The sequence below is a fragment of the Perognathus longimembris genome, chromosome 13 (assembly GCF_023159225.1).
Source record: "Perognathus longimembris pacificus isolate PPM17 chromosome 13, ASM2315922v1, whole genome shotgun sequence".
Taxonomy (NCBI): domain Eukaryota; kingdom Metazoa; phylum Chordata; class Mammalia; order Rodentia; family Heteromyidae; genus Perognathus; species Perognathus longimembris.
The window spans coordinates 35191133-35205168 of NC_063173.1; the positions used below are offsets into that span (position 1 = coordinate 35191133).

The following is a 14036-nucleotide window of genomic DNA, read 5'->3' on the forward strand; positions in this document are numbered from 1 at the left end:
ATGTGAAATTAAAAGTGAAGCAGGTAATTGGCATCTGTAGAAAGACAGGTAAACTTTGGAGTCAGAAGCTTGGGATCACAGCTATTATAAACTTTATATATAACTTAGGAAAAGGAAGGTTTAAAATAATTATTTGACATTGGGCGTCTCTATCCTTTTTGTCTCAGAGTTTTGAGATACAGAATCAATTGTATGAATGAACCACTCATTACTGATATAATGATTTGGACTTTAATGAATCACAGACTGAAGCATATTGTGGATGTTATACCCTTAAAGAATTATTTTATATGTATTTAATGTTCTCTGTACAGTGTCAGAATTTAAAGAACTTTGAAGATCCTTTATGGGATCAGTGAAAGATTTTTATATAACTTCAGTAGACAAGAGTTTACTTTCATTGTACCTATACAACCAAAATTTAAAAAATGTAATCATCTAGCTCCCCCTCCCATTATTTGTACTTATATCATAAAATATAGATGGAATACTTATTATGAATTAGTTTCTTTTACTTTTTTTGAGATTTGGTCTCTCTCTATATACCTTAGGCTGGCCTTACATTCAAGACTTTTCCTGCCTCAGCCTCCCAGTGTTAGGATTACGGGGTGTTCCACACTGCCTGGCTTGGGTTACATTTGTATCCAAATGTTAGCTAATATAACTTGAATAAAGTGTGGCTCTTCTTTGCATTAAGCAATTAAAATAATTAAAACTGAATTGCAGATAGTTTATTGGCAAGTACATGGTTTCAGCTGTAGTATAAACTCACTTCAACAGGAGACAATAATCAAGTCAAAAGAATAAATGTTTGCTAATCATCAGAAAATCTATCACTATTTGGGCTGTCACGTAGAAATCCAAAATCACTTAGGGGCCAGATCTGTAAAATCAAAATATATTTGAAAACAGTTAATAAAGGTGATATTATATTATGTTTTCCCTTTCTTTATAAAAATGTATGAATATATGTGTTTTACTACCCTCAAGTAAGAGATATTGTGCTTTAAAGTATTTGAATATGGTATCAAAAGTACTTGAATATAGTTAATGCAATTTGAATTTTATTATATCAAATAGTTCTCAAATTCCTTTCTATAAAATGAAGAGACAAAAGGGGATAATATTTTCTATAGAACTATGAAGTAAAGACAACATGCTTACTAAAATGTAGTCATTGTAACAGTTAAGTCAACTGTCAGCCTGAGGACTTTTGAGTTACTTTTGGGAAAAACATTTTTATCCCTTCATATCAGAAAATAAAGCTTTATAAAAGAAAAAGAAAACTGTACCTTAAAGAAAATTCGTCCTCTTATTAGTCCATATGGAATGGGTCCATAGTACCTGGAATCTGTAGAATTCTGTAGATTATCCCCTTCTAGCCAAACATGACCTGTTGGAACCTAGAATTGGTGAAGAAAATAAAGCCCCTTAAGCCCCTTTAAAACAAACTTAAATTTGGGTACTGCCTCTTTAAAAATACATCATTTAAAGACAACCCTGCTGATGTGCACCTATAAAAACAAGTCTTAAAGACAGGCACTGGTGACTCATGTCTGTAATCCTACTTAGGAGCTACTCAGGAGGCTGAGATCTTGAGAGTCTAAGTTCAGAGCCAGCCCTGTCAGGAAAGTCTATGAAACTCTTATCTCCAGTTAACCACCAAGCTGTGGCTCAAGAGATAGAGCATTAGCCTTAAGCAAAAAAAGCTCAGGAAAAGTGACCACGTTTTGAGTACACACACACACACACACACACAAATTCTAGTTTTTTTTAAAAATGAAGTACACAGAAATCCTAAATTTTGAATTATGCTTTCATTTCTAGCAAAATAAGTAACTTCTAAATATCTAGGGTCCCAGCTTTCAACAAGATTTTCTGAACTGTGTGGTTCCCAAACTATTTGTTGTACACTCCCCCTCCCCCCCAAAAAACTAAGATTTACAAGAGATCAAAACAGTGTGACAGGGTCATTAATTTAATGGACTTCAAAAGAGGTCATTAGGATAGTGACTGGAAATATGTCCTCCTGTCTCAGTAACAGCATAAGCAGGACAGCCACTCAGCAACATCCTGGGGCCAGTACCAAAGCCAGACCCATTAGAATACTCATGATGAACTAACTGGTAATTGACTGTGACATCAATTACAAATAATCTCATCATTTTATTGGAGTGGGCTTGTCAGAATTTTAATTAAGATTCCCTATTCTGCCATTGTACAGCCATATCTTCAATGTATTATGCTTTGAAAATGACCATCAAGAACCAGAAAAACCTATTATAAAATCATCAGTTGTAAAATTAATGATGGTGACCTTCTACTAATTGAAAGACTTTCCCTCTTATATGTCCTGTGTATTACTTGGTAAATAATTTCATTTTTTTAACTGAATGGTAGTCTTATTTAGAATTAAGTGCATTGCTTTAATGCTTTTCAATGAGAGATTTGCCTCCTACTTTGATATAAACTTAAAAATTACTCTGAAACTAAGCATTAAAACAGCTAAAAGCAATTGGTTAATGCTGGGTACAGGTGGCTCATGCCTATAATCTGATACTCAGGTCCAGATCTGAGCATTTCTGTTTGCAGCTAGCCCAGGCAGAAAAATGTTAGACTGTCTTCAGTTAACCAGCAAAAAGCAGGGCTGGAGGTACAGCTCAAAAGGTACAATCCATGCTGTGATCAAAAAGCCAAGTGAAAGCTCCATGCCCAGAAGTCAAGCCTCAGTACACACACAAACACACACACATAGCTTTTCAAGGTTTAAAAAAGTTCAGTTATTGACCAACCTAGATTAAGATTACTATTAGGAAGTTAGAAAATTTATTTTCACTATAAACAAATTATTAGGATTTAATAGAATGCATTTTTGAGTTATGAATTCCTTTTTTAAAGATATATAATCATTGAAATTTTTATTTCCCTTTTCATAAGTGATAGATTGTTTTGTATCATGTAGGAATAGTTGCTGAAAACTTTTACATTTAGATTACCCTACCCTTAAGTTAAATCTATTTGCTAAAGGAAGAATATAAATTAAGAATATCAGAATATAAACTCACCCATTTTTCTTAGTGAAACTAGTTAGAAGTCTTAAAGCCAACAGCAAGGTTACATCCTATGGTATATTTTAAAATAGACTCCCATATAGTGAAGTCTAATACTGTACAAGTGGAAGAATGAAGTGAATTTGGAAAATAGAATTAACAAATTCCGAAATATATTTATAAAGTGAATTTCATCTTTTTGTTTCAAATGTTCAGTGTCTCCAAATGGTGTTTTTGAGTTCTACAAGTAAGTTAAAGGACTTGGGAAAGGCCAAAGAATAATGTTCTATGGTTATGCTGGTTGGCGCACACCTGTAATCCCAGATACTCAGGAGACTGAGATTTGAGCTGAAAGCCACCTCAGGCAGGAAAAAAATCCAAGAGATTTTAATCTCAGGCCAGCAAAAAGCCAGAAGTGGAAGCATGACTCAAGTGGTAGAACACCAGCTGTGAGCAAAAAAAAAAAAAACAACAAAAAACCTACAAGAGCATGAGGTCCTGTGGCCCTGTGTGCAAGCCCTCTAGTACTGGCATAAAAAGAAACAAGCAATCTGCATTGTAAGTGACCATAGCAAGACCATTTCTTGATCCATTTCTCCATGAAGTTTACCTCGACTTTGTCTTTATCAAATTCTCTTGACTGTTGAGAACATTTACTCTATATAATGCCAGCCTACTATAACATCTTTTTACTTAGGTTTTGTGTAACTACTATTTTATGAAATAATAAGGTAATAGGAAGTAATGTCATTATCTTAATTCCTTTTAGAGTTTTACTTTTATTACTAGTTATTAGATTTCTTACAGTCTGATTGATTAAAAAAAAAAAGAAAAGAAAATGGAGCTGGGTGCCTGGTTCACACCTGCAGTCCTAGCTACTCAGGAGGCTGAGGTCTGAGGATCTCAATTCTAAGCCAGCCTGGACAGTAGAGTCTATGAGACCCTATCTCTGATAAGCTGCTCAGAAAAAGCCAGAAGTGGCTTTGTGGCTCCAGTGTAGAACACTAGATTTGAGCACAAAGAGGAGAGCACCTGGTTCAAGCCTCAGGAAGGCGGCGGGGGGGGGGGGGGGGACCTTTCTGACATTTGCTTTTGGCTTATTTTGAGGAAGGAGGCAAAATCACTTGTGTTATAAAGCCTTTTATGTAGCTCCTTTTCTATAATCTCTTTGCATGTCTTGCCATCATTGGGCTGATGATCTCTTTTTCCTCATTTCATAGGAGCTCTTCATTATGAGGTTAACCCTTTGAGATATTATCTGTCACTTCTCATCAGTCTGCTTCTTATGACTTCTGGATTTTGATTCAAAGACTTTCATGGTCTTATGTATTTCACCCATTTTCTAGATTTTTTTTCTACAGAAGGATGTCACAAGTTATTCCATCATTGCTAGAGCAGGTGTTTAAAAACATTCTTTAAACAATATGAAGAGTATCATTTTGGTGAGTAAAATTTCTTGATGTAAAGTGTCTGATATCTCCACCTTGTATCTTATTCAGTGACCTTCCTACATTTCTTGTTTTACCCATTCACTATCAACATCTCTATAAAAGACTTGCCAAATTCATCAGACAACAGTGTTATAATATGAAAGTTCACTGATAATGGTCTGCATCTAGAATTGGCAACAGAATAATCTACATCAGGCAGAGGTTAAAAATAGTTCATTTCATATAACAATAAAGATATAAAACCAAGTCAAACCAATCAATAAAAACAAAAGGGCAGGGCTGGGAATATGGCCTAGTGGTAAAGTGCTCATCTCGTGTACATGAAGCCCTGGGTTCAATTCCTCAGCACCGCATTTATAGAAAAAGCCAGACTTGGCGCTGTGGCTCAAGTGGTAGAGTGTAGCCTTGAGCAAAAAGAAGCCAGGGACAGTGCTTAGGCCCCGAGTTCAAGCCCCACAACTGGCAACAAACAAAAAAAAAGGGGGGGGATGCCAGGTGTTGTGGTTCATGCCTGTAATCCCAGCTGTTTCGGGGGGACCAATAAGAAAAATTTTGGTTTGTGGCCAGTAGGGCAAAAAGCTAACAGCTAAAAGCTAAAAGCTGGCAAGATTCATTTCTATAAGCCAGGCATGATGGCCAGTCATCCCAACTGCACAGGAGACCTTGGTAGAAAAATCACATTCTGAGCCTAGACATATACCAGAACATATCTGGGGCAGGGGGAGAAGGACTGGGGTCATGGCTCAAACGGTAGATTACTTCCTAGCAAGCATGGGGTCCTGAGTTCAAACCCTAGTACTGCCCCCCCCCCAAAGTAGAACTATGTAGGTAAATATTTATAAACCTGTTCTGTATATTTTTAAATGTACCATTTTATAATATATGTATTATTTAGGTAATTTATATGTACAAATGCTTTACCTTTTCAGTGATACTTATACATTTTTCCCTCTGTCTGTCTCTGAGGCAAATTCTCAATATATGACTCAAGCCAGCCTTGAACTCAGCAACCTCCTTCCCCAGCCTGTTGAGTACTTGGATCATAGACATGCACCAGGCTTGATACTTGTACTTTTTTTTAAAAAGGCACACTACTTATCATAATACAAGCTAAAAAAAACACTTTTGAATGTTTTGTCTCTGGTAGTGTGGAAAAGAGATACTCCTGTTCTGGCTTAAGATCCAGTTATTTTCTACTAAATAGGCTCCTGGTCAGCACAAGGTTTAAAATTCAAACTTGAGAAGAGAGAGAAAAAAAGGATCATATAGCAATACTACAGTAAAATAAAAACAGGATAAGATGGTACCTAAAATATTTTTTGAAAAGTTATAGCTTTATAACTAATGCTGAAAAGTATTTGCCCAATAAATGCATAATAAATGCTTCACAAATTCCTAATGTCATATCTCTGTTCATGTTTCTTGGAATAATAAAAACTTTCAGCAGATTTCTTTTTCTGTCTTGTAAATCTGCCATGTCATCTTGAATGAATGCATGAGACAGAATAAGTGAAACTTTTTAACTTTTGTTCCAATCTAAAATTTTCTGGTGCCTCAGTTATGGCAAACTTTTGAGCTAAAATTTCAAACATTAGAGGAACCTTTAAACCATTCTTGTTTCTACCCCAGAGGTTTACTTGCTGGAGCCATGGTAAACCTGATCTCAGGGCTGGACAAAAGAACCTATCCTCCAGTTCTCAGCTATACTTACTGGGATCTAGTTGAGAGCCTTTTCAGTACTACCAGCAAATGTAATTACCTCATGGCCTGCGGGTGTCCATTCAACAAAAGAGGCTTTGTGAGGCAACCCCACAGGTGTTAGCTTTCTTGATTCAAGTGAAATCTGATGAAAGAATCCACAGTATCAAATAACCCATACCCTAAACTGTAATCAAACTTGTTTATTTGATTAAGCCAAGAACACTTAATTAAGAAAAAGTCATAACCAAAAAAGATATTTGTATGTCTGGTCTCTTATAAGTTTCAAAACCAGATAATCCTTAATAGAAAAAAAGAGTGGTTTTTAAATTACCCCTTTATTTGCACATTATTTATTTCATACTTCACACATACAGCAAAGGTGTGGAATGGCCATACCTATTGCACATGTCTCTTTAATTGATCTTCCCAAATGACTGCACAAAAAGGCAAAATATAGGCAATGAAGGAATAAAGGTCATAGAGGCAAGGAGAGAAACTTCAGAATCCTTTTCTTAAAAACAATTGTTTTAAAATCCCTTTCCCATAACACAGGGAGAAGAGGTACATGCATCTCATGGAAGTATTCAGATAAAGATGTTTTGCTTATAGCAAAAGCAAATGGGATTGATAAATCAAGGACACTCGTTTTATGCAGATTTTTAAGTATTTTGTTTAGTGTCTAAAGGAATAACATGAAATATAAAATGCAGAATTTCTTGCCTGGGGAAAAAGTCCATATGCTGCATGTACATTCATAAATGTCATTTCAGTGTAACAGTTCTTAGTTATATAATTGTTTCTTTTCACTACTGTCGTCCAAGTAGGCAGTGCCAAGTGGAACTTCTGTACTGCTTGATAGCAAATGCACACTTTGCTTAGTTATGACTTACATATATGAAATGTACTTATGGTAAGACACTGTGCACACAAACTGAAAGGATATGTCCCGGCCATCCCAGAGAACCATGCGGAGATAATCACAGACAGGATAAGAAGGTTCATAAGGAGGTTTATTAGTGTGCATAGTTCCCAAGGGAGAGGGAGCTACATGGCGTCTGCACCTTATCCAGGTGGCAGCTTCTCTCTCTGGGGGTAAAGGGGAAGTAGGTAGGTAGTGAGTAGGAGTGGCTCATTAGGTATGGGTGGATCTGGGGGATAGTGGGAGGAACTGAGGACCTGAGGCTAGGGAAATGCTAACACAAACTACAGACAGAATATTTGGAAAATGAAATCGTTTACTAAAAGGAAGTCCCAAACTCCAGTATTTGTTTGACTCAGGTAACAAAAACATTGGAAATATCACCAGGAAATAATTATTGGAGTTTGCCCTTCCCATAATACTAGTAAAAACTATAAACAATAACATCTATGTACAAAAGAGTTCATTCTTTTTTCAGGCAGTAAACTACAAGAGCTGTTTAAATGAGTGTTTCAAATGCTAGTTACAGGTATTTCTGCAGGCAAACTCATAAATAGTTCTACTAGTACTCTATTTTCACTGACATTCTCCTGGCCCTAGCTTCAGTTTTTCAGATAAGATCATGCAGGGCTGGGGATATAGCCTAGTGGCAAGAGTGCCTGCCTCGGATACACGAGGCCCTAGGTTCGATTCCCCAGCACCACATATACGGAAAACGGCCAGAAGCGGCGCTGTGGCTCAAGTGGCGGAGTGCTAGCCTTGAGCGGGAAGAAGTCAGGGACAGTGCTCAGGCCCCTAAGTCCAAGGCCCAGGACTGGCCAAAAAAAAAAAAAAAAAAAAACAAAAAAAACAGATAAGATCATGCAAAGTGGACACTAAAGACTAACATTTTAATTTTTTTAACAGGCATCTGCTTCCTTAAATATCAAGTGCTTAAGTCCTTCTTTATGAATTATCCACTCCTCCAAAACCTTACTGACTTGTCAGAGGGCTAGAGAAGGGGAAGAAAGTCAAGATCGTAGGAGGTATATAGGCCTTTCCATCTAAGCCATCCAATAATGATAACTGTGTCAAAACAATGAGAGACTTTACCAACTTACTTTTCTTTTGTCCTGTTGCCTGCTATTTTGGGATTAGTAACTAAAGAAGCATTTGAAGTTCAAAACTCAGTACCCCATATCCCCCACACCATAAATAAATACATTAATGCATACATGCATTTAATATTCTCACTGAAAGACTATCTTTGTGCTTTCATCATAATTCAGCCTAAGCTACAATCTTGTTCTCAGACTACAGAAGATGAGCCTAATTAAATACAACACGGGGTATTTCAGAGTTGGTAGAATATGGTGATAATGTGAAAATAATGAGTTCTTTGTGCTCTCAGAAAAACAATTCTAAATAATTAGGAAGTCAGATGCCTCGTGTATAAAATATGCACTGATATCTTTACACTAGAAGTTTTATTGTTGGTACTTCAAAGTCCAAACTCATCTACAGATTCACTGCAGATCCTGTCAGTCTCATGTTACTTCTAGGCATAACTGCTTCGTATTAAGATTGACCAGAAAAAAATAAATCTGAAGTGGCATTAGAAATAGAAGGTCACCAGCAGAATTGAATCTATACTCCAGCAAAAACAAATGATTAAAATTAAATATGTAGATCTCTTTATACTTGCTATACTAATGCATTTTAAAAGGCATTGTAACATGCTTTTCTTTGACAAACTCTTATTCTACTTGTGTTTTATTCATCAAAACACAACTCTAATGTTCCAAACCCTACAAATTATTTAGAATGAAATGTAGCTTTGTGAAGAAAAAATTGCAAGTTAAGCAAAATAAGTGACAGTTGAATATTTTGTGAGCATGCATGATACAAGGAAAGTATATGCAGATCTTTAAAAACCAATATTGATGGCCTGGGGCTGAGGGCATCACAACATTGTTTTAACTGAAAGTCATGAAAACATGCTGTGGACTGGAATAGAAAAACATCCACATGTCACCTTTGAAGAATGGTGGGTTGGTTTTTGTTTTTTTTTTGCCACTAGATGAAATATTTAAGAGCTTTTAAAGTACAGGTAGGATTATTAGTGGATTCCTAAACTTGTCCAAAGTTGAATGTATTTTCTGTTTCTCAAACTTCCTGTCCACATCCCTGTTTTTTGATCCACCTGTTCCTGTTGCCAAAGCTAGTAATGTCATTATCATGGTTAAGCTCTTTGGCTTTCTGTATTCCCAGCATCCAACCATATCTAGATATTCCCTTAATCTTTCCATTATCAGTGTTATGAGCTCAACTATGCCCAATTCATACCTTGTTACCCAGACTCTGCCTCTCAGGATCTATTTGTCTATTACTCTATTAGTCCACATTAATACCACAGTGATCTGTCAAAACCTACATCTGATTATGTTCTCAGACACAGAAGAGAATCATGTTTATCTTTTCATTGTTATTTCTTCAACTATCTACCCCCTATATGTTCTATACATAGGGAATTACTTTTGTAAATTTTCCAAAGTACAATCTTAAATGGTCTCTTGAAGGAAGCCTTCAAAATACACTGTTTGCTTTGGTTGCTTCTAAGTATCCTCTAAAACTTCAACTCAGGTATTACTTCCCAGGCAAAATACTGTCTACCCCAATCTGGAAAAATACCCTTCTGTCTGTCATAGCTCCCTGTGAATAATTCTTTGTTACCATATCATAATTCTTTATCTCCCCAACTTGATTGCAAATCCCTACACTTGTATTGTGCAATACAGTAGCCACTAGTCACACATATTTTAAATATAGTAATTATTTTAAAAACATAAACTCAGTTCACACACATGGCGTTTCATGTGCTATACACCCACTATGTATAGTGGTTACCATACTGTACAGTGTAGATGCCAAGTATTTCCATTACTCCTGAAAGCTCTGTTGAACACTGCTCAGAACAAAGACTTGGTCTACCCTCACAGGGTACTGACCCTCAAGTAAGTGTTTCAGAATTAATGAATGCATGCATTAAAAGGGGTGGGGGTTGAAAAGTTAAGATCTGCTAAACTAGGACTACTACTCTAGCCAACTGAAGGCCCTGTAGGTTCTCTCCCATCCCCCTCTGTCCCCTCACAAGTCCAGTGATTTAGGTGCTCCTGAGGTATCCTCATTAAAGAAGCTGCCCGAATACTGGGTTTGATGAGTTCAGAAGTCCTTATCAATTTATATCCACAGACCTTCTTTGACTTTCTTTAAATAGGGTAGTCAAGTTAAATTTCAAGTCTTTCCAGAAGACCCAGAGTTTCTCCAATATTTCTGATTTCACAGGTTCAGGTTCATAAACAAGGAAGAAAAAGCAGATGAAAATGCTTTTTATATCTTAGAAGTTTAAATTATATGCTTATAGTTGTATTTCCTTAAGTACTTCTTAGTCTTTTCTCTGTTGGCTCTACATATACATTTGGTGGCAGTGAAAGTACTAGTTGTACAATACAAAGTGATTTGTTTACAGTTTTAGTTATTATAGTTTAGTATGGTGGTACTTTACAGGCTTAAGATTAAGTGGTTTACAGAAAACCACAGTTAACTTGTCAAATTTTAATCATCCAAAGTGTTAACATAAATTATTTCTTTTATGTGGCATATCTGTGGCTTAGGCCTATGATCCTAGCTACTCAGGAAGCTGAGATCTGAGGATCATGGTTTGAAGGACTCTTTTCTTCAATTAACCACCAAAAAGTGAGAAGTAGAGCTGTGTCTCAAGTGGTAGAGTGCTAGTCTTGAGTACAAAAGCTCAGGGGCACTGCGCAGGCCCTAAGCTCAAACCCCTAGACTGGCATGCATGCATACACACACACACACACACACACACACACACACACACACACACACACTTATTTAGTTGCTTATGCCAAGATACTTGATTATTTAGCCAACAGCAACATTTGCAGCAGAGTCGAAATTATATCAGATTAGGAAGCCACATAACATCTGAATCTATTTGTTCTAATAGAGTTTGGAGTCTGATTATATGTTTATATTGAAAAGCAGTATTGTGATTTCAGTCTTTCTTAATTTTTCTTAATTATGTTTAGGCAAAGGTAAAATACAAGTGGGGTGCTGATGGGTCACATCTGTAATCCTAGCTACTTAGGAGGCTGAGATATGAGAATCTTAGTTCAAAGCCAGCCTGGGCAGGAAAGTCCATGAGACTACTCAGAAAAGGCCAGAAGTGGTGTAGAGCACTAGCCTTGAGCACAGAGAGGCTCAGGGATAGTGCCTAGGCTCTGAGTTCAAGCCCCAAAATGGTGTGTGTGTGTGTGTGTGAAATACAGTGGTTTCTGAAAATTTACAGGTAATAATAAAATCTTCTATTTTAGTGAATTGCATTCTGCTTCTCAGATTTACATCAGTAATATTGGAGTTCTAATTTTACATAATTAAAATACTTCTAGGTGAGCAACATGTATTAGTTTAAAATGCTCTGTAAGTACCAATGTTGATCTTCAATATACATACACATATCTTCAAACATAAAAACCAGACCTATCACTATAAAATAAAATTTTATTAACTGAATCTTACTAAACTAACCTGATTTTATTCTAACAATGATCAGAAAATACTTAAGTTGAGGAGCCTAAAAGATGATTCTTTAGTATTAATACCTCAGACTAGTAAACAGGAAGTCATATTTATCTTCAGAATTGTGATAGCTATAGGATGAAAAAGCCTCGTCATCTTTGTCATCTCCAAATTGAACTTCACTTTACCAAAGAGTAAATATGTTTTCTCCACATCAGCTGCAATCAAGGCATTAGCAGTACGCTGTGATTGATTATGCTGGGAGCTGTTGCTGAGAAATGGATGTGTAGCATGGGGTTTTATCGCCAGTCTGCAAAAATCTAGTCCCTCGTTTATACCCTAGCTGTAGTAAGTGACATTATTAGGTAGTTCTTCTATTTAAATGGCATAAGGATTTAGTGTATCAGCAGCTTATTATAAATAAGCCCTTTCAATCTGATAGTTCCTCTCCCTACCCAGAAGTACTTTTCTGTTTATAGTACAAGTGGTAATAGATGACCAGATGGTTGAGTTTTAGCTAAGGTAAATGGCACTTAAGCAAACACAAAACAGCATTAGGATATCCAAGGATTTGAATGGTATTTAAACATACAGTACACATTAAAGGACTATTGGTGTTTATAGAAAGTGACCATTTTCTGATGCTGTCTAATTAGTGAGACTGTTTTGCAGGTAGTCAGTGTGTTTTATTTAAATATTTCCTTAAGTAAAGTCAAGAAAATTTATTATTGTAAAATGCATTTTCAAGTTCAGATAACACCATTTCTTTCTGAAAAGTAAAGTTGTGTCTTATTCCTTACATTCTGCCAATAAGATGAATGATTTTAACATGCGTTAAAAGTCACAAAAAAATGGAGGAAATACTATATTCCTTATATACACCATCACCCTCCCCTAGTAGAAAACTAGTTACTTGAGACCATTTTATCCATTTGTAATGCTGAAATCTGGTATCAAGTACAACAGAAAACTTTTCTTGCTGTTTTTGATAGCTTTATTTTATTATTACTACTTTTTCATTTATTTGATTTTTTTTTTTTTTTTTTTTGGCCAGTCCTGGGCCTTGGACTCAGGGCCTGAGCACTGTCCCTGGCTTCTTCCCGCTCAAGGCTAGCACTCTGCCACTTGAGCCACAGCGCCGCTTCTGGCCGTTTTCTGTATGTGTGGTGCTGGGGAATCGTATGTAGGGCCTCGTGTATCCGAGGCAGGCACTCTTGCCACTAGGCTATATCCCCAGCCCTATTTATTTGATTTTTGAGATAGCGTCTTGTTACATAGCTGAAGAGTGGCGTGGAGTTCACTGTCTAACCAAGACTGCCCTTAAATTCAAGATCCTTCAGCCTATGTTTTCTGAGTGTTGGTATGCCACCACATTTGGCTTAAAAGAAAAAAAAAGAATATTTAAGAGAGTCGTGCTATGTAAGACAGACTTTCTTGAAACTCCTGATCCTCCTGCTTCTATGTTAGGATTATAGGCATGAGTTTGTCAACTTAGTTTTAATTGCTTTTGATTAAAAGAAAACATGACTTTTCTACTACTTTCCTTTAATAGTAATAACAATATCTCTGTTGTAATCTCAGGAATATAACAAAGTCCCCATAATCTTAGATTGTGTTTGTACCATAGATAGATGAAAATTTGACATAAGGATGTTTTAACATAGTAAAAATAATTTTTAATTTTAAAATGAACCACTGGAAAATAGAATTTTACATTCAGAGGATAAGTTTACAAAATGTACCAACTTCACCTATTCATAATCTGTCAACTAATAAAACGATCAAAAGAACAAAATAACATATATAACCTACATAGTGGTTAAGGAATCCACAAGGCACATGTAATTCTGCTGAAATGTAGCAAACTTTCATTACTACACAGCCTAGCAAGTAGCCATTAAATGTTACAAGGGTAACAACCAGCATCATAACAAACTCACTAAAGCAGTTCTAGGGCACCAAACCTATCCTCAAAATGACCAAGATAGGTTTAGCAGACTTCAGTTCCACCACCACTTTAGAAGTGGTGCTTTAGTGCTCTGGGCATATTCTATACAGTGGTGCTATGGTGAACAGTACTGCAATGGTGGTGCTGTTGGCTTTCCTGAAGAATGAGGGGGGAGGGGTGGGGAATGGAGAGATGGAAGAATGTTGAAAGGAGTGACACTGATCAAGATACATTGTATGCATAACTGCTTTCTACAACTCCTTTGTACAACTACTTAAACACAACAAAAATATTTTAAGAAGAATATAACAAATCATAGTTTATATGCTGGATAATCAACTATAATCATAACTAGTCCCTAGCATCAAGAACCATATATATGTATA

General features: G+C 36.2%; 1 protein-coding gene across 5 annotated transcripts in view; it reads right to left on the minus strand.

Annotated features, from left to right (window-relative positions):
- Positions 1-716: 716 nt before the first annotated feature.
- Immp1l (inner mitochondrial membrane peptidase subunit 1) overlaps positions 717-14036 on the minus strand; it is a 53032-nt gene continuing 39712 nt past the window's right edge. For 4 of the 5 annotated variants that reach the window (XM_048361662.1, XM_048361663.1, XM_048361665.1 and 1 more), the window contains 3 exons: positions 6261-6344; positions 1293-1403; positions 717-883 (listed from right to left, as the gene is read on the minus strand). In XM_048361662.1, the coding sequence (XP_048217619.1) occupies positions 815-883; positions 1293-1403; positions 6261-6344 (264 nt within the window). In that variant the 3' untranslated portion in view covers positions 717-814. The remainder of the gene's footprint in view (positions 884-1292; positions 1404-6260; positions 6345-14036) is intronic. The other variant, XM_048361666.1, reaches the window with a different exon arrangement.